The sequence below is a fragment of the Lepisosteus platostomus genome, chromosome 3 (genome assembly GCF_059453375.1).
Source record: "Lepisosteus platostomus isolate fLepPlt1 chromosome 3, fLepPlt1.hap1, whole genome shotgun sequence".
In the NCBI taxonomy this organism is placed as follows: domain Eukaryota; kingdom Metazoa; phylum Chordata; class Actinopteri; order Semionotiformes; family Lepisosteidae; genus Lepisosteus; species Lepisosteus platostomus.
Genome location: NC_142613.1, coordinates 54,755,704 through 54,775,271, shown reverse-complemented (window position 1 = coordinate 54,775,271; position 19,568 = coordinate 54,755,704). Strand labels below are relative to the sequence as shown.

The following is a 19,568-nucleotide window of genomic DNA, read 5'->3' as shown; positions in this document are numbered from 1 at the left end:
CAGAAAGGCCTGGTAAACCGTGAGCCCTCGTTAGAATGTGACGGTTTACCAGGGCAACCGCTAGCCAAGAGATGCCGCGGGACAGCAGTCAAAATAGAAGTATTTTGCTTCCTTGAACAGTCTGTAGCATTTTTTTTACTGTGTATTTTCACTGAATTGAAGTGTCTAGTGTCTTTAGTACTCTGGTGGGCTGAATATATACGTAGTCTCAATCACAGGTGCTAGGAGTTTCTAGAGCATATGCGCTGCCCATGGCATACAAGGCCATGCAAAAGAGATTTCCTGTCTCAATAAGATTTCAACATGTTCCCTTATGATTTACACAACAAATAAATCACCCAGGCTAATTAAACATTTAGCAAAGCTCTAGTGCTCAAAAAACAATTCATATAAAATCTGTTTATGCATTATTCATCTTTCACAAATTCAATAACAAATGTCACTACAATACATTCAGAAGACATTCATGTCTTCATATATTAATTACTTATATATTTTTACCAAGGGGATTTTTAAAATTACTTTAGAGTTTTCCTCTTTCATTAAGTGAAGTCTAATAAGTTTTTTGTTTGGAAACTTAAGTTGTTTTTTACCTCTGAGACATGGGTAGCCGTGTTCAATGTCTTAAATTTCTAAAGGCTGTACTATAAAATACAAATTATACAATAAGTGTTTTGTCTTATAATTTACAAGGGGTTAAAATAGACAAAACCCAAAGTACTAACATTTTAGATTTATTCAGGTTTCATGACTGTGCTTTTAAATGTTTCAATTATGTTTAACCTAACTTTTATTGAAAGGTATCAGATTATAAGTCTAGGTTTATTATATTTGGCACCAAAAACAATTTTTAATAGGGAATTTGAAACCAACTAATACTAAAATAGACAAGCGGTGGCACAGTACATAGAGTTACTAAATTGATGTCAAATTAATTTGAACTAATATTTAACAACAATTGTAAGTGTATTATTCCTAAACAGTTTTATTATTAGTCACTTTGTGGGCACTTGTCATTAATAAGACAAGGATCAGCTTGTAGATGATACAACAAAACACACAGAAAAAAATCAATTTAAAAGCAGTTTAAAAGTGTAAGAACATATTTTTGCTGGAGGAAAGGAATTTGTGGAGTCTAATTTAAGGAGGTGGGGTCTTGTAAAATATGAGGACTGTTTTCGGCAGTTGTAATAGTCAACAATAATGCTTATGTTATGTGCAAACTGTTAAAAAAACCCATACCCACAAGATTATATATTCTTCAGCTGTTAAGATTGTGCTTTTTGAACAAAAGTCCTTCTTTTCTTTTATTATATCTCCTAGGGAAAGCAAATACAGCTAACTTTGCTACTGGTGAAAGGTTCAGAAGATCTAAACTGCACTGTTAGTGCAAATGAACAACCATTCTGGCTAAAGTACAGGCTGATTAATAAAAGGATTCTTAACCCCTCGTTTTTGAGCCACCATATTTCAAGCACGTTAAGTAAGAATTGGCCAGGGTTCAAACTGTGGGCTATGATCAATGAGACTCTACAGACCACCACGGCATTTCAATGCGCTTTGTGCTTTGCTCAACTAAATCAAATCTAATCAGCTCGACTTTGGGAACGCTAGATTTTCATACTTTGGAAATTCTACACACTTCCCATGAAAAGATTTATACTCTTCTAACTGTTACCATGTGTGAATGCTGGATAAAATTAAATAATAATCATAAAAACATTCTCAGAGTTAAAGTACATGCATGTAACGTTTCCAAGTATTTTTTAAAGCCTGAGAAAAATCCAATCGCTTTTAAAGTCATAGATTTAAGTAATGCAAACCTCCTCCTTTGGGGATGTTTTTTTAAGTAAATTGCTCTGTCTTCTTGAGCCCTTATCAACTTGCAACTGCACAGGACTTCACTGCTTGGCTTTATTCCTCTTGCATTTCTGCTGTCCTACAGCTGTCATTGTTTTTCTTCAGATCCCAGTTCCTATTTTACTGCACTTTGCAAAATGTCAATACACTCTACACCTTCCTGTCAGACGTCTTGGAAAAATAAACCATTTCAGCCTGAGAGATCTTGGTCCTTTCAAAGAAGATATGAGGCGACCGCTGGTGTCCTGGCACACACTCATCACAGGTCAATAAAACCTGATCCAGAATATATTCCCTATAGCCTGGCTTACTTTAAAAATCTTTAGTTTTTCTGCTCATAAAAAACAAATGGACTGGACAACAAAAGATGAAGGCTCACAGTGAAAGTATCCAGTACAAACAAATGACTTGATGTAGAAGAATTAGTAGTAACTATGAAAAATGCTGACACCAAAACAAAACTTTGTAATTCTGTTAAAAAACGAATACCCGTTCCAATTGTTTTAACCACTAAATGCTTTGCAGAACCTAAGCCCATATTGCTTATCTTTTATACACCAAAGAAACAAAGAAATCTGGTAAAAAAAAACATTTGGGTTGTGTCATTATGACATTCCTAAAAAACACTTGTAAAGCGCTGACCAGTAAACATCTTTTGCGCTGCTACTAAAATAAATCTAAAGATCTGATAGGAATTTATCATTTACCATTAATAGGAAAACACCTGCTGTAGTTCCAAAACATAATTCTGCGCATTAAAATAAAAAATAATGTCAAGAACACAGTACATGAAATATTATTGGTTTACCACAATGTATAATAAATACAATGACCAGAATCACCCCTTCACTGAAACAGAAGGTCTGTGTTGGAAAGTTTAAATACACTACCTGATTTTTCTTTTCCTTATAAGCAAACCGGATGTGACACGGAAGAAATGGCAACATTTCAGACCAGACGTCAGTAGCATTTGGCAGTCCTCAGGATCAGCATTAATAGTATGTAGAATGTATAATTAAAAACATTATTTTGGGGGCAGTGCTCCTTAAATGTAAACAAATAAGTTAAACTACTTATGCTCCAAGACCTCCCATTTTAGGAGACCAAGATCAGATTAATTTAGCCATTCTTGGATTGCATGGATGTTTGCTTGTTAGTGCTCTTGAAATGATCCAGAAAATGCACTGATCCACTGATCCAGTGCAATGATCCAGAAAAGCAGGTTGAGAAGTCCATGTTTTTCAAGACACGTCTACTGGTCGAAAAAGGTTGGTTCTTCTTCCATTCACGTACTGTACAGGAAATATCCCCAGTCTGGCCAAAACGCAACAGAGTCAAGAAATAGCATGGATGATTTGCTTCTAACTGAACTCTAAAACTACACTAGCTTATTAGGAATTTTAACTGGCATGTGTCTGTAAACGAGGCCACCTACAGTACTAACCTGCATTAATCAGTTCTCACAAAAGCTGCCCCCAAATAAAAATGAGTACCATCCTAAATTTATACAGAATAAAAATATAACCTGTTTAACTTTGGAATTACAGAAATATTTTGCATTTGTTTCTAACAAAGAGGATGGCTTACTGAATTTGGTAGTTCCAGGTGATTATCCTGCACGCACAGTATAGGAATGGATTTTGCTAACAGCTGTTTTAATTGCGGTAGCTGTAGGGCATTCACTTGAGTAATCTGGTCACCAAGGTCTAGGTGACAAAAAAAAAGTTTCGAACAAACAGGATACATTGTCTTTAAAAAGCTGTGTTCATCTGTGCATGCAGTTGTTCAATAACTACTCTACTGAACATTAAAGTGGCAGGGAAGGGTTAATAATCAAGACAAAATAAAAACTTCAGTGTACTGTGTTGTTGCTCCCCTTCTACAAAAACATAAAAAGAAATGTGAGATGATAGAAATTTTGATTTTCAGAATTGTTTAATTTCTCTTTAGTCAAAGTGCATACTGTATTTCCACAATGTATAGAACAAGGTAGTGCACAACACCACGGATTAATAAAATAATTTGAACACAGACATTTCAATTCTTGATATTGCATAATACCTTTAAAGGCAAGCTACACGTTATGCGTTTTATCTATTGATAGCACTTCAGTTGTAGCATTTTGCCAATGGCACAAAATAAAACATGTAAGATTTAAATGCAAATAAATCCATTTAACTTACAGATTCTCTAATGTCTTAATTTATACAAAGCCCAATGTCCATGCAGTCACTTAAAAGTATTTTTGCACAAGAAAAGCCAACTGAGAGAACATGCCCAAAGTCAAAATCATAGACCATGTTTATCTTGATGAACATACACCTAGTGAGAGATCTACACGTCTATCTGAACAGCCATTCTCTGAACAGCCTTGCTACGTGAGAACATAAAGAAAAGGTTGCAAGAGACTATTCAGCCCATCAAACTCATTCAGTTAAATATTGTAAATTAATTTTAGCAAACTGGCAAAAGTGAAAAAAGAAAATTTTGTTCAAGCACATAAAGTACAACTTAAGGAAACCTGATCATTTAAAACTTTGGAACACCGGTAACTAGACTTCATGGTGAATTCTGCATATTCTTCACGGTACAGGCATAATTAGCATTATGTGTAAGGCATGGCTAATTTACTCAACCACCACTTTTATTTTCTCATTTATTTTTGGAACAACAGAAATAAGACTAAAAAAATATTTTCATTTTGTCAGCCCCACCATAATTTCACTAATGTCCCACAATTTTCTTGCAACAGCATCATCAGATGCTTTAGGCAGTAATTCCTCTTCCTTGCAGTTGGCAAAACACTTCCCAGAAACCCCCTCTACATCTGGAGAACAGGCTAAATAAATGGAGGACTGTGCACCTTCCAAGGGGCTTTTAAAGAAAGCCCAAGACACTAGATTGAACAGAGGCTTGGCAAGGAAAGGAATATTAATGTGTCTCCCCAGATTTGTTCGAACTATTCCTGGGGTTAAAGCATTTACAGTTACTCCTGTTTCTTCCAAGCGTTTAGCCAGTTCATGGGTGAAAAGTAAGTTGGCAAGCTTACTCCTGCTGTAGGCAAAGCTTTTATTATAACTCTGCTCGCTGCTCAAGTCATCAAAGTTGATTTCCCCATATTTGTAAAGCTTGGAAGACACCACAATGATCCTGCTGGGGGCAGACTTCGTCAGCAGATCTAGGAGGAGGTTGGTTAGCAGGAAATGTCCCAGGTGGTTAACTCCAAACTGCATTTCAAAGCCATCCTCTGTCTTTGTGTACGGGCACTGATAAATCCCAGCATTGTTGATGAGTACATCTACCCTCGGCTCCTCCTTTAAAAATAAGAGAAATATACTGTATTCAGCAGGCATTCAAGATCGAATGATATTTTCACAGACATGGACTAGCGATAGTCCCAGACTTGCTTAACTAGGTAGTCCAGGACTAGTAGCAAACTGATCTGTAAGAACACTGGATAAATCCATTAACAAAAAAAAGTTTCTATTATAAATAAGTAGAGATCAATGGTTTTGGTTAGATTTGTGAAAAATCTGGAACTTGGTCTGCATTACATGATGTTCATACTGTATGTGTTATTGTGCACAAAACACTTTTCAGCAGTGTAACAGCAAGCTTCAAACTGTACTCATTTCTGCTTATGTGCAATGACTTTGTGGTAATACCAAATTAAACAGACATAAAAAACATTTCTGAATGTTCAAACAAAGCTATATTTGCTTTTCTTAATTAGAGATTGGTATACAATGCATACTATTAAAAGAATAGCCTTGGAAGTTTACATTTACAATTACATTTTTGAACTGGCTGTACTAATTTACAAGGTTACTAGTTACCTTTTGGAATTACCAACCCATAGAGAGACGCTCTAATTACATTGGGATACAACATCAGTAAATGCAAACAACTGGACGGACAGCACCATACATCCATTAGTAAAGGCACTCAATAGGAGCGCAGGCTAAGTCCTACTGCCCTGGCATCACAAGTTTAGCTGACTGTCAATCAATTTATTTGGTACTATATGGAGCCCACAGCTACCCTTGTCACTGAGCACTTTACAGATTTCTTTAGTTGTTATATGACAACAGTTGACCATGTGGGTACAGAGGAGAGGAGAACAAAAACTTCCAGTGGGAGAGAAGAAACTTCTGGTCAATGTTACCAGGATTTCCTGGTAGTATGATGTTTAATGTAGACAAGTGTGGAATATTATATGCAGGTGGCAAAGACAATGACCTATAAAAACAAATGAGAGAAAAGGAAAATATTTCAAGCATGTCCGGTCACAGAAGAAAATTTTCTTGATCCGGTGTGGGATTGCTGCCTCTTGTGACAAACTCGGTCAACACTCAGACAATACCCCCACAACTTGCAAAACATGTGATTTCAATCCAAAAACAAAAATGAGAATTATCATCAGTCTGAGTTACTTTGCTGCCCAAGTGCTTCTAACTTAATGACAACGGTCTTGTTTCTCATGTGGCCACAGATCTTAATAAACAACAAATGTCTCCCTCTTGTTGTTGTCACCAAAAACTGTTTGTGTAACTAAGGTTTAAATCCAGTGACAGATCCACGTGCCCTCCCTTTTCTAGGAAAATTGTACCATAGGAGTGCTGTGTCTTCTTTTAAAAAACGATAGGGTGCTTCTTACATGCTAAATATTTTTATCCAAAGAAACATCAGTTTCCTACAGCAATTTCTGAATAATTGTTCATTAAATTATTTTTCCACAAATTACAAACAGGGACATGGCCTTGTTTCTAGTGAGCAACAAGTACAACATACAGTAGGCATAGCTTTTGAATAGTTTTCCTTAATAAACAGTCTCTACTATGGTACCTGATAATGTCTTTCACACACTTTAAACACAAAACCCCAATATTTATTAATCCCCAGATCTTTACTCAAAAATGTAAATAAAAGAACCTTCATCTCACCACTTCTGAAATGGGTCAAGTCTGGATACATCTTTCACACCCACTTGTGGGATATACACCCACTTATATCCCATTTTTGGCCATACTGACAGAAACAACTAGAATGAATTGCTGCCAAGGTTCATTTCTATATATACATATTAATAAAAATGTTTTGTCACATAGTATGACTGTTTAATGTTTTATTTACTGCAGTGGGTCTTCATCTTCGCAGAGCACAATAAAAATGTACACAAAATTCAACACCTGGCAGATGACTTTTTAATGCAGACAAGTACAGATCGTAAATGAACAATAGGTTTATTCCATGCTGAAAAGAGAAGAAAGAAAACACAACGTTTCGGCCATGAAGCCTTCTTCAGGTGTGAGAAAGAGAGGTTAGTAAGCAAAGGTAATGTAGAATAGGAGAACAAAAGCTGAAGTCAGTATAGGTAAAGAGAGGTGTGACATGAAACCAACAAGTAGCAACGGGTGCAAGGGAGGGTACACTCTGAAGGACATCACAGGGCAAACACACACTCAAACCAGGTCTATTTTTTAGAAGTAAAATAACAAGTAGATTGTTGTATGCAGGTAGCAAAAACACCAAGTACAAATATAAAAGGGCAACATTAAAAAAATCTTGAAGAGGCTACTTATAAGAAAGCCACAGGCCAAGCTTATGTGGATACATCAATTACATTTTTTTAACCACTGTGGTAAATAAACAAAAAAATATGAGCATGGCATGTCTTGGAGCTTGGTGGTGTATCTTTTTTTTTAAACATGTTCCAGAAAATCTGTTTTTTAACTGTGTGTCTTAACAATGTTTGCCTGAGAGGCTAAGAACTGGCCCATTTTTTAGAAACATCATTATAATTTTAATTAATAATGTACAATATAAACTCAGTGATTCATTTCTTCACACAAAGATTTGTGGAATTCCAGAACAATCTAACTAACATGCTGATGCTAATACTCGGCTCTTTTCAGTCAATAAATCACGGATGAAAGGATTTTCTCTAACCAGCAACGAACTACTGTAGATGGTCTCCTCTCTTTAATAACCGTTCTTATGTCCTTACGTAACGGACTTTTAATGTACTTCAGAACTACGGTTTTTAAGAATTGTCACAAGTTCATGTACTGTAAGTCAACAGTGGTCTTTTACTTCACAAGCTTAAGCAACTCATCTAAGAAATAAAAGCAATATTTAACCCATCTTTGTCTCGGTCATCTTAAATGTGCGCTTAATAAGCCTTTCATATTTTTCTTAATACTTATTAACATAATATTTGAAAGAGATTTCGAGTGTGACGCTTTATTTTCACAATATGTTAAAATGTACCTTGATAATTTCCTCACAGAAGTTATGAACAGACTTTAATGAAGCGAGATCCAAGTGTTTGATTACAACTTCGCCGTGCTCTGGCCCGGCCTCCTGCCGGATCTCCTGCGCCGCCTCCTCGGCCCTTTGCCGGTCTCTGCAGGCCATGATCACTCGGGCCTGCAGCCTCACTAGCTCCGCTGCCGTGGCCTTACCGATCCCGCTGTTCGCCCCTGTCACTATAACCGTTTTCCCGCGCATCATGCCGGAGCAGAAACGCAATACTTGGACAGACGATCGCCTTGAAAATACTCGACGAGCGACCAGCAGTACTCCACCGCCCAATACAGCGGCCAAAATCACCGCTGTAGACATCAATAGCAAAGATATACCACCATAGCGCTCTATGAATCAAAACAGAAGCCAAGCTGACTACAGCTCCCATAACCCTTTGTGATCGAGCCAGTTAACTGCGGGAGTTGTAGTTTATTGAAGGAAATGCATAGCAAAGTTTTACCGTATTTATTCTTTGCCTTCTGATTAAAATGGTCTTTAAAAAAAAGTACTACATATGCGATCACAAAGTTAATTAGATTTTTAACGGACATAAGTTAAAAAATAACTTTTACAATAACTGAGCGTCACGGGGGCGCATTGTTTAGCATTGTTGCCTGACAGCTCTGTGTCCCCGGGTTTTATTCTGGACATGAGGTGATATCTGTGTGGAGTTTGTATATCGTCCCCCTGTTCACGTGGGGTTTTTCTGGGTGCTCTGGTTTCCTCCACAGTGCAAAGACATATTGGTATGTTATTTGACTTTTGAAAAAAAAAATAGACCTGGTTTGAGTGTGTTTGCCCTGTGATGTCCATTCATGGTGTACCCTCCCTTGCACCCATTGGTACTTGGGATAGGCTCCAGCTCGTGACCCTGAATTGGATAAAGCAGTTAGAAAATGGATGGATTACAATAAATGAAGAAATACAACACATAATTGTTCAGTTAACTATCACCTGAAAATGAACTGATTTTTGACTCAGCGTTTTATGAATTTCTGGATCGAATTATTGTTAGCTGTATACAATACTTAAATGTAGAAATGCAAGAAACCACAGCAGAGCTCACTGAAGTTTTGAAATGAGTTTATTAATGGGCAGGCCTTTTTTCCGAAGAGCAAAAACTGGGATACAAATGTAGGGATGACAAGGCATAACACCATCCCACTGTGAAGAACAGAGAGAACCCGATCTAACGAGGGTCACAGCAGTAATTACTGCCAAAACTGCTTTAACTCAGTACTGACTTTGGGTTATCTGTACTTAACAATGAGGAAATTTCAATTTATATGCTCCTCAATATTTATAGTTGGTTTGAGTTATTTGGTGTAGTTTAAATATCTGTAAATTATCACTATTGATAGGGATTGAAAACATTTACACGAAAATGTATACAGGTAGGGCAGCACAGTAGCTAGTGGCAGTGGTTAGCATTGCTGCCTTTCACCACTGGGGTCCTGTGTTTAATTCTGGACCTGGAGTGCTATCCGCGTGGAGTCTGTACGTTCTCCCCGTGTTCACGTGGGTTTTCTCCTGGTGCTCCGGTTTCCTCCCACAGTCCAAGGACATACTTGTAGGTTAATTGCCTTCTGGGAAAAGTGGCCGTGGTGTGAGTGTGTGCATGTCTGTGCTGTGTGTTTGCCCTGCAATGGACTGGAGTCCAGGGTTTACCCTGCCTTGCCGCCCACTGCTTGCCAGGATATGTTCCAGCTCTCCCCCATGTCCCTGCAATCATAGAAGCAGTTTGAAAATGGATGGATCAGTATAAGCTAAATACAAGGTTTTACAAGACGAAATGTGTAAAAGGCTAAACTGTTATATCTTATTTATGTATATATAATTTTAATAAGAAATCAGCGACACACAAATACCTTTTAAGCTCAGCTTTATTGCAGTATAAAATATAAAAAAGATAGAGTAAGGATTTATCACACCACAAAATATTTTGCAGAGCTCTTTAACCTCAATTACCTGCAATGCTATAATAAATATGCACCACAAACAAAATAGAATAGAACACTTGACAAAATCCTGTTTAATGAAATATGTCTAAGAAACGTTATACAACGTACTGCAAGATAACCATTTTATACTGTGCTTACATTGCTGAAACCCATATCCCTCTACATAGGTTAAGCAGACAGTATTGAAAGTACAACATGCTGACCTTAAACACACATCTGTAGGTCAGTTCATGTTTACTTATTCTAGTGCCTTAGAATCTTTTATATTAGTAACCTGAAATTACAGTATGTTGTGTGCAATATGCTTTACTGACGTAAACATCACAAAAGTAGAAAAATACCAGCATTACAGATTTACCACAAGATAAAGACAAAGTGTTTTTCAGGGAGGAAAGACAAAAATACAGCAATCTTCTTTAACACTTCTACTATACATCATTCTGCTGATGAATCTGAATATTAGGGTAAAGTGTCCATAAACAATAATAGCCTAAATTGAGACCAGTGCTTTACACAGCTTTGCAAGTACTGCACAAATTATGAACAAACAGTAGAAAACAGTCAATCTGTAATACAATTCCATCTGTTTTCATTCACCGGTATACAACCCTGTAAAAAAGCAGAAATCTTTCAGTTAACATGAGGTTTCTGAGGAGTCTCCATGAAACCGATAAAATACTCCGTACTACAAACATACTTTTAAAAGAAGCGCACAACTAAAATGATCATAAATGAAAAAAAGATGGGAAGGTTATCAAAGTATTATTTTCCAATCAAACATGATGTCGGCACACAACAGTGCCACTCTGCTTTTTTTTCTTGTTGTCAGTGCATCTCAAGGTGAACAAAATAAGGACATCTTAAATTTTCAACCATCTTAAATCATTTCTGCCTGGTTTCTCAGACTTCGATTACCCCCAACCCTAGTCCAACGCAACTAAATTGTCATTAGGGTAATCCACAGTTTGAGCTGAGAAGGTTTAGTGAAACCAGCCCTTGAAAAGTTACAGTTTAACAGTCATTATCCTAATAATTTAGCACTTAAGCAACAATTTCACACAGTACAGCTTTACACACTGCTGGATAGCTGATATTGTATAACATGACTAGGGTGATAGATGACGACACTAAAGTAAATATGTTCTATCTGGTCAATGGGAAGGTCATGGTTGTCACCTGTTTAAACTACTATTCACAAAAGGGTTACTGTATTTTCATAAACTTGGTTTGCTGTTAATCCTAATTCAGTTATTAATTTCCCAGTATCTTACTGCTTTACAGTATGTAATAAGCCAAAAAAACTTTTTCATTATGCAGATTTTTCATTAAATACATATGCCTCACCGTTTTAATTTTAAGTCACTTTCAAGAAAGTGTACTGTAAATGTCTAGAGAAAAATATCACTGTTCTATTATATATAGAATATTATATATTAGAACTATAAAATATAAGAATACAATCAGTATGTTTTCAAATGGGTAAGTTTTTTTTTGTTTTAAACCTTATATATTTTAAAACAGGTTGAATCAATGCATTTAACATGAATATTTCTGAATTGCACCAGGAAAATCATGGGAGAGTTTATTTGCCCTATAAATAATGTAAATATGAAGTATTTCATATGTTAAACAGTCCAAAGACATTCTGGTAGATGAACTGGCTTCAGAGAGAATTGGCCTTATTTGTGAGTGGTGTGTTCGTGTCTGTGTCTGTCCAGCGACGGACTGGCGTCTCATCTGGGGTGTACTCTGCCTTGAGCAGGCTGCTTGCTGAGACTACAGCTCTCCTGCAACCCTAAATTGGAAGAAGCAGTTAGAAAATGGATGGATATATTGAATATCATGAGATACTGGTTTACTCACCCATCCACTTGACCCTTAGTAGGTCCTGGTGAATATGAGTTTAATGAGAGTTGTTCAATTAGTAGAATTCTGACTTGCACTCTTTGACTTAAATCTTACAGGGTATTTGGGTATTTTCGGTGTGACACTTGCTGAATACTGGGGTGAGCACAATCTTTGTGGGTTTCCAAAAGGAGTACCTTCCTATTGTGTGCACAGACTGGTCTATCAAGCAGCCAGATCTTTCAGGTCCTTACCCAGCTCAAACTCAAATCATTCTTGCAGGCAATGGGGACAATGAGCAAATGGAAGAGTATGAAAACATCTTTTCAGTGTTAACAACAGAATGGGGGCAAAACTGCCCCATATGTACTTATGTTTACTAGGAATGTGGTCATTTTTGGTTTTTCTTTGATTGTGAAGGAAAGGCACCTTACGAAAGACACTGATGGTTTACGCCAACTTGTTTAAGATAACTCGGATAAAAGCTGGCAGCACAAGGCCCCAAATCATACTTGATTTATGATTCTTATAAAAAGGGGAAAAGATCTTTAAAATTTGGAAAAAAGCAGAAACAGAGTCCTGAAACTTGACCAATCAAGACTTCATGCCCTCTGTTAATGGGCCACACATTCCCTTATGGTAATGGCAATAGGAAAGCATCACAGAACAGCACCCTCACCACAGATCAAGAGACTCCGATGCAAAACCAACCAATCTGCTGCTAAAGCAAGCACAGGATGCTGTTAGCGTTCATTCATTTTTTGGGTGTTTCCTCAATAAGTTTGCCTTTCCGGTACTTCTGTCCTATTCCATACGGCACATGTGCGGCGATGGTCCCCAGCTCCTGGGCGCCCTCGATGTGGAACATCTGGTCGTCGAAGAAAATGTGGGGGCGGATTTTCTGCAGCAGCGGACCCTTCGGGGCCCCGGCGAGGAAGAGGGCCTCATCGATCTCCAGGCCCCAGCTCCTCAGGGTCTTCAGTACCCGGGCCCCCGAGCTGGCCGCGCTCCGGGCGGTCACCAGGTAGGTCCGGATGGGGCAGTTCATTCGTTCGTTCTTCTCGTAAAACTTGCGCTGAAGCTTTCCCAGTGCTTCCAGAAAACATTTCAGAGGACCCTAAAAAAATAATGAAACACATTCCCTTAACAGTTCAGCCTTGCTGTGACACACCTTGTGTTCCTGCAACTGTGTTTATAACTCAATATACTTATACAGCAGCTTAGAGGTGGAAGAATATTTAAGTAATGGACAAGCTGCATTTGTTAGGTTAGCAGTCCTGAGATTAAGTACTGGATGTGTGACTTAAAATACTTTTTTGCACACCAAACTTCCATTCACCGCCAATTGGAAATGAGAAATTATTTCCATGACTCCAACTGGCAAAGTGTCCAATTGGTCCTACCAGTAATATGCAATTGGTAAACATCAGAATGTTTACAAATGAGAGGAGGCCCTTTAATCTAACTGGTGATAAGATCTTGAGCCACTGTTTTTGGAAATAAACTAGAGTTTTGGCTTCAACATTTTGGCTGGTCAGCTTGTTTCAGATTCTCTCACTCCTTTGCATTAAGACCTTAGTGGGTTTAAATTCAGAATTAATCTGAGCCCCTCCCCCCTGGCCTTCATCTGAAATAAGGGAGTCACCTGTGCAAGGGGCTTGTTCTCAAAAGCCTTCTCGTGCTCAAAGAAAGAGTCCAGTCCGTGCTCCTTCACAATCTTCTCTGATTCGTCAGAGAACAGAACTGCGTCTCCATCAAAGGCCACCCGCAGCTGGGTGTCACACAGCTGGACCTCTTTCTCAGGAGTGAACATTGTAGCAGCGGCGATACCTAAAACACAACACAGTCATCGGTCACTTTCAGACCAAAGTGCATCCAGTGACAGCTTCAATCCCCGAGGGCTCACAGGAGATGCAGTGTTCACAGCAGCTGCCTTCAGTCCCTTCTGGAATGTAAACTTCATCTCCGATCGTTTCCAACCTGAATCACAGTATGCCAAACGGAAGGAGGAGCAGTACGTGGACTTCTCACATGTCATCTGAGTTCATTCCTTCTGCTCTGCAGTCTGATGTGCAAAACAATTCAGCAATTAACCTGAAATATCTTTTATTAGCACACTCAATACTGTCCCTAAAAAACAGTCCCTTCAATTAAAGTTTTAAAGACCTCATCGGATCTTTTCAACAATCCCTGTCCTTCTAGTAATAGATATTACTATTACCAATTTATTTGCCTGTTATTTTTCTCCAAACCAACTTATATTTGGGCCCATCTATACAGGGTATTTTACCAGACCAATTCAGGTGGAAGTACAGTACCTTTCTCAAGGATACAACAGCAATGTCTTATCTGGGATTCGAACCCACAAACTTCCAGTTACAAGCCCAGAACACTAACCACTGCTTCACACTGCTGCCTATACCGTCTTGGGGGATGTATATGGAAACATATATTAAAAGGGTAGTTTATTCAATTTTTAGTCTAAATTCCTTACACTTATATAGGGCTTTTCTGGACATTCCGCTCAAAGTACCTTACAGGTAACAGACATTTCCCACCACCCCCAATGTGCAGCATCCACCTGGATGATGCGACGGCGCCCATAGTGCGCGAGTACACTCCCCACACACCAGCTCTCAGTGGGGAGGAGAACAGAGTGATGAAGCCAGTTAATAGATGGGGATGATTAGGAGTGCATGATTACCAGGTGGATGCTGCACAATAGTGGTGGTGGAGGGGAGTCCCCATTACCTGTAAAGTGCTTTGAGTGGAGTGTCCATAGGTGTAAGCAATTATTATTATTATAGTAAAGACCAATGAGAAATTTGGCCAGGATGCTGGGGTAACACCCCTGCTCTTTTCAAAAAATGCCCTGGAATTTATTTAAAAAAATAGATGGATACATGGACAGTGATACTAAGGAGCTACATGTAGAAGGTGACAATGTACTGTGACACATTCTTTAAGGCATTAGGTATTAACTGTCTAGCTTAAAAAGTTAAAATATTTTCTTTAAAATTTAAAAGGCATAGTTGTTGAGTTACCTGTGCACCAGAGATGGGGCTCATTAAATCTGAACTAAACTACTGTATAGGTTGTTGGCTGTGCCTTGTTACAGATGGTTTTGTGTAACCAAGAACACTAAAAAAATATTCTAAGAAGTGAGATCAACTTCAGTACCTGCTTCAATCGCCTCTTGTACTTTCTCAGAGTCCTTCGACAGATAAAGGTTGGTAAGATAAGCCTTCAGGTAACCAATAGGGCTTTTTCCACCAGTCATACAGAACCTTTCAATTGTTAAATCTGAAAGAAAAAATAAAAATTATAATAAAGAATGTATACTAATAATCAATAATGACTATTTATTTAACACTTCTTTTTATTTCTTTATTTTACCAGGAAAGTCAAAAACAAACTCTCATATACAATGATGAGCAGAATACTCTAAAACAATCAATTTCAGGACCAGCTGGTCTGGTGTTTAATACCTCTATGGTTGTTATTTTTGTTGAAGTCTAGGCCATCTCTTTGAAATGTGCATCACCCTTTAATTGACTTAAATTGTTTGTTCAGCAAATTGTAAATCATGTTCTTTCAAGATTCCAGTCCAGAAAGTATAACTAATCAAATTTCATACCTACTAAAATGTAGTTATTTAACATAAGAAGGTCAAATTATAATCTCGTACTCTGCTCCCCCAAGTATAAAACTTCCTAACTACATGTATCTTTTCTAGGTGCTCCACTCCCTTCACCCTTGCAGCACCTCCCTGCTTCATTCCTCCTAAGTGAGGGGGGTTGTGACAGAGCTGATCTTCAGCCATGCAAGTTCAAGCCAAACAATATGAGAATTTCACTGAAACACTGAAAATACTTTTCTCCTCCTTTCACAAAAGCTACAAGCTTTTTTTTCCTGCAGATGGTACAGTACCATAATGATTGATGCTGTTGATGAGACGAACCCCAACTTGGGCGTGGTTGTTAGTCATGAGAACAATATCAAACAGCTCTTCGCTACCAGGGTAGAGTTCACGCAACCGCGAGTTAACAGTCATTAAAGCCTGTATAAAGAAAGAAAGAAATGCATCCATTATTTAAAGATAGTACATAAAAGTCATTATCAACATGTACACAAAGCTCAAAAGGTACAGTGATGCCGCTATTGTCTGACAAGCACATTACCACAGTCCAAAGAAAAGACACGGTTTCAGCTTGTTAAAAGTATATCTCTGAGCTTGACAGGATAAGTCATCTCAGATGATTTGCTTGTAAACCAGCACTAACTAAAACAAAATCTTATCAAGTCTTAAAATCTGAATGAAGTACTGTATGTCTTCAATTATTACACAGCTAATTTGCAGTGGTATTAATGTGTAATAATAATTATTTTAAATTTTCTTCTGTGTTTAACAAGATGCATATTATTATTGTTTCTGTGTTTTGTATTGTATTAATGGCTCTTGGAGGTATGTTTGTAAAATTCTAGTAATTGTAGTATTAGGATGCTATAACCATACAGGAATGTAATAGTTTTTATGTCCTGATATGAACCTGGACTACTAAATTTAGATTCTAATGCTGTATTTTCTAAATCAGATAATACATTTTTAATAATTATACCAAGGCGCATACTGTACAACCACTGGTCTGAAAACACATTACAGGAAAATAACACCAAAAGTTTTAATAATTTTCTCATGAAAAAATGTAACTACTGTATCTACTTAATAAAGTCTGTATTTTGGAGTCTCACAGTAAAACTTATCCTAAGGAAAGGCTTGACATTTTCTGTCATACAACCACAGTTCTTTGTGAAAAGATGTAACCCCTCTCAGTCTTTAAACACCTAATTTTCTTAGTTTTCCTTTGACACTGGTTACTGGATCGAGTTTTAAAGGGGTTTGACCATGTGTACTGACTTTGTGAACTGCAAACAGGACCACAGTTTTTTTCATTTAATTCAATGTAAACCACCAGTGTTTTTATAAATGGTACACTCTTCATTTTTCACATTCATTTTTAAAGCCAATGTTTTTAGACCAATCCATAAACATCTGCCATTTCAAATGATCCAACATATCTGAGACATCTTCTTTCTGAAATGTTCACTTTGTGTCTTTCACCTTTAATTTGTTATTCAAAACAGGTGGCTGACCTGTAGTTAATACCTTATCTTTGTGGTTTTTGTTATAATACACATAATTCTAACAGTATGTCTTGACTTCATAATAATAATGAACACAATTAAGGGTGGGACAACCAGCATTTAAAGTGAACAATTGCTTTATAATATCTCCAGACTGAAGTCGCACACTGAAAAGTGAGCTCTCGTGATCTTCCACCTAGTGTCGTGGACTGGGTTTATGGACAGTAAGGTTTTCTGGGTAGGATTTGGGTTAACGAGTTTTTCGTAAGTAGCCGACATGTCTCGAAATTATTTCCGACTTTCATCAGCGAGAGCCGAGAGTGCGCAACGGGTACAGAAAGTGCTCAGAGCCCCACCTCTCCATTGCGCCCACTTCCTCAGCACACAAGATACTGTATAGTAATATATACCTTCACAAATGGAAAAGCCGCTCCCGGCGTTAGGGGCTCATCTTCGTGCTGCTCTTGATGCTCCACGTATTTTTCTAGCCCTTCTTCTTCGTAGATTTTCCTTTCTTTCACCATATTAAATAATGTTCGTGATGATACTGCGATGGTTACGGCATGCTGGGGTTTGGGCTGCAAACAACACAGATGACAAAAATAAGACAATTTAGTTTCAGTGCAGTGTATTTTTTGTGATGGGTCATCGCCTAAATATCACTCTCGATGGTGCAGCAATGCAAAATACAAAGACATCTTTGCTTAACTTACAGGTCTGGGCTTCTTTGAAGTCGTATTCAAGTTATCATAAAAAGCCTTAGCCGCTGCCCAGTCTTTGTCATCTGCGCTGTTCTCTGCTCCGGCCTCTGGAGCGCCTTTGGGTTTGATATCGCTCATACTTAATTGCGATAAAGTGAACTTTAATACACACGATCACACGAAGCAGCCTGCGCCTTAACTGCCTTACAGTCAGTAACGTACAGAGAAGTACAAGAAGATCGGCTGGCTACCATACAGTGCAAATAACGCGGAAATGAAGTGAAAGGATTCCCGAGAAGGGCGTCCCCTAGTTACCCATGATCCTCAGAGACGCTCTGCCAGTTCAGCAGTAAAAACTCGCCAGCGCAGGTTACAGCAGATACTGTAGCTGCGAGGATGCAAGTCTTCATTAAAACTTTTTTCACCTTTTTACTGTATAGGTATAGTGGAACACCTTCCTCCATATGTACTGTATAAACCACGACGATGAAAGGTATCCTGAAAGCTATGATCCCAACATAACGTCACTCCTAAATTAGATATGAAGTATAAAACCTACTATAGTGCTTCATGATTAAACTAAACATTAAAAATTGAACTTTATTTTTAAATTCATATTAATATCATGTTGATTTCTCATAAAAATACAAATATTTAGACATAAAATATAATAGTATATTATTTTAAAGTTACAAAGTATTTCCAAAATCAGAGTGAAAAATGATTTATATGCAAACTATCCATCCATCCATTTTCTAACCAATTCAGGGATGTGGGGAAGCCGGAGCCTATCTTAGCAAGCAACTGGCACAAGGCAACTGGCACCCTGCACAGGACACCAGTCCCTCTCAGTACACACACGGACACATACACACTCACACAGGGACAATTTTTTACCTTTGAACCAATGTATCTACCTATTTGAATTGTAAGAAAACCCTTACAAACATGGGGAGAACATACAAATTCCACACAGATAACACCCATGTCAAGAATTGGACCCAGGGACACAGCGGTGAGGCAGCAATGCTAAACACTGTGCCACTATGTTGTTCTTATTCAAACTAGTTCCTCACTTTTTCAAGGCAGGACACTGCTACAGTATACAGGTATGTCCTTTTTTCTTCTGCTGTTGTTAAATAATTAAGTTAATTTTTATCCAAAAATGGACAACCAAACCAGTTTCACCCAGTTATTTAAAATCACGCTCATTCCCAGTGTTCTCTCTCTATATACAGTATACAGTATCTCACACAAACACCTTTTTTTTGCATTTTGCCTCCTGCATCCCTCCTCCACCACACTCTGCCTATAGCTGCTCTTTGTTTAAGCTTGGAGTCCCAGCTTTTCTGTCCTATGGCCAGGGGATTGTCTCTTAACCAGGCAAATTAAGCCAAACCATCTTACAGTTAAAATACTTAATAAATATACACAAAGCATCTGATTCTTGTTGTTATTCCTCGTGAACCCCTGGTTTGTAGCTGCTCTGGGAATGCCGTAGGTCAAACATTCTTACACTGACATTCTTGCAAACGGTGTTGGCTCTCAGCATGCTTGCAAACACTTGGGAGTGTTTATATCTTAATGAAGATGAATGAGCACCTTGGTTTTTCATTACAAATAGTGGCTTTTCAGCAGCTGAGGTTTTCTTTTTCATTTATTGTTAGTCTTTGCAAGTTCTTCGTTTGGGGGGTAAAAAAGTATTCCCTTCAGAAGACAAGCATTAACCAGCAGATTTAAATCCCATCCA

At 37.9% G+C, this 19,568-nt stretch overlaps 2 protein-coding genes across 2 annotated transcripts; both read right to left on the bottom strand.

Annotated features, from left to right (window-relative positions):
* Window positions 1–3,776: 3,776 nt before the first annotated feature.
* On the bottom strand, window positions 3,777–8,546 carry rdh14a (retinol dehydrogenase 14a). The gene is made up of 2 exons (XM_088626098.1): window positions 8,131–8,546; window positions 3,777–5,174 (listed from the first exon to the last, which is right to left on the bottom strand). The coding sequence occupies exons 1-2, from the start codon at window positions 8,482–8,484 to the stop codon at window positions 4,557–4,559; spliced, it is 972 nt and encodes a 323-aa protein (XP_088482224.1). The 5' UTR covers window positions 8,485–8,546; the 3' UTR covers window positions 3,777–4,556.
* A 1,485-nt stretch (window positions 8,547–10,031) lies between these two features.
* On the bottom strand, window positions 10,032–18,127 carry nt5c1ba (5'-nucleotidase, cytosolic IB a). The gene is made up of 6 exons (XM_088626097.1): window positions 17,831–18,127; window positions 17,528–17,695; window positions 15,903–16,032; window positions 15,153–15,275; window positions 13,618–13,802; window positions 10,032–13,089 (listed from the first exon to the last, which is right to left on the bottom strand). The coding sequence occupies exons 1-6, from the start codon at window positions 17,954–17,956 to the stop codon at window positions 12,727–12,729; spliced, it is 1,095 nt and encodes a 364-aa protein (XP_088482223.1). The 5' UTR covers window positions 17,957–18,127; the 3' UTR covers window positions 10,032–12,726.
* Window positions 18,128–19,568: the final 1,441 nt, after the last annotated feature.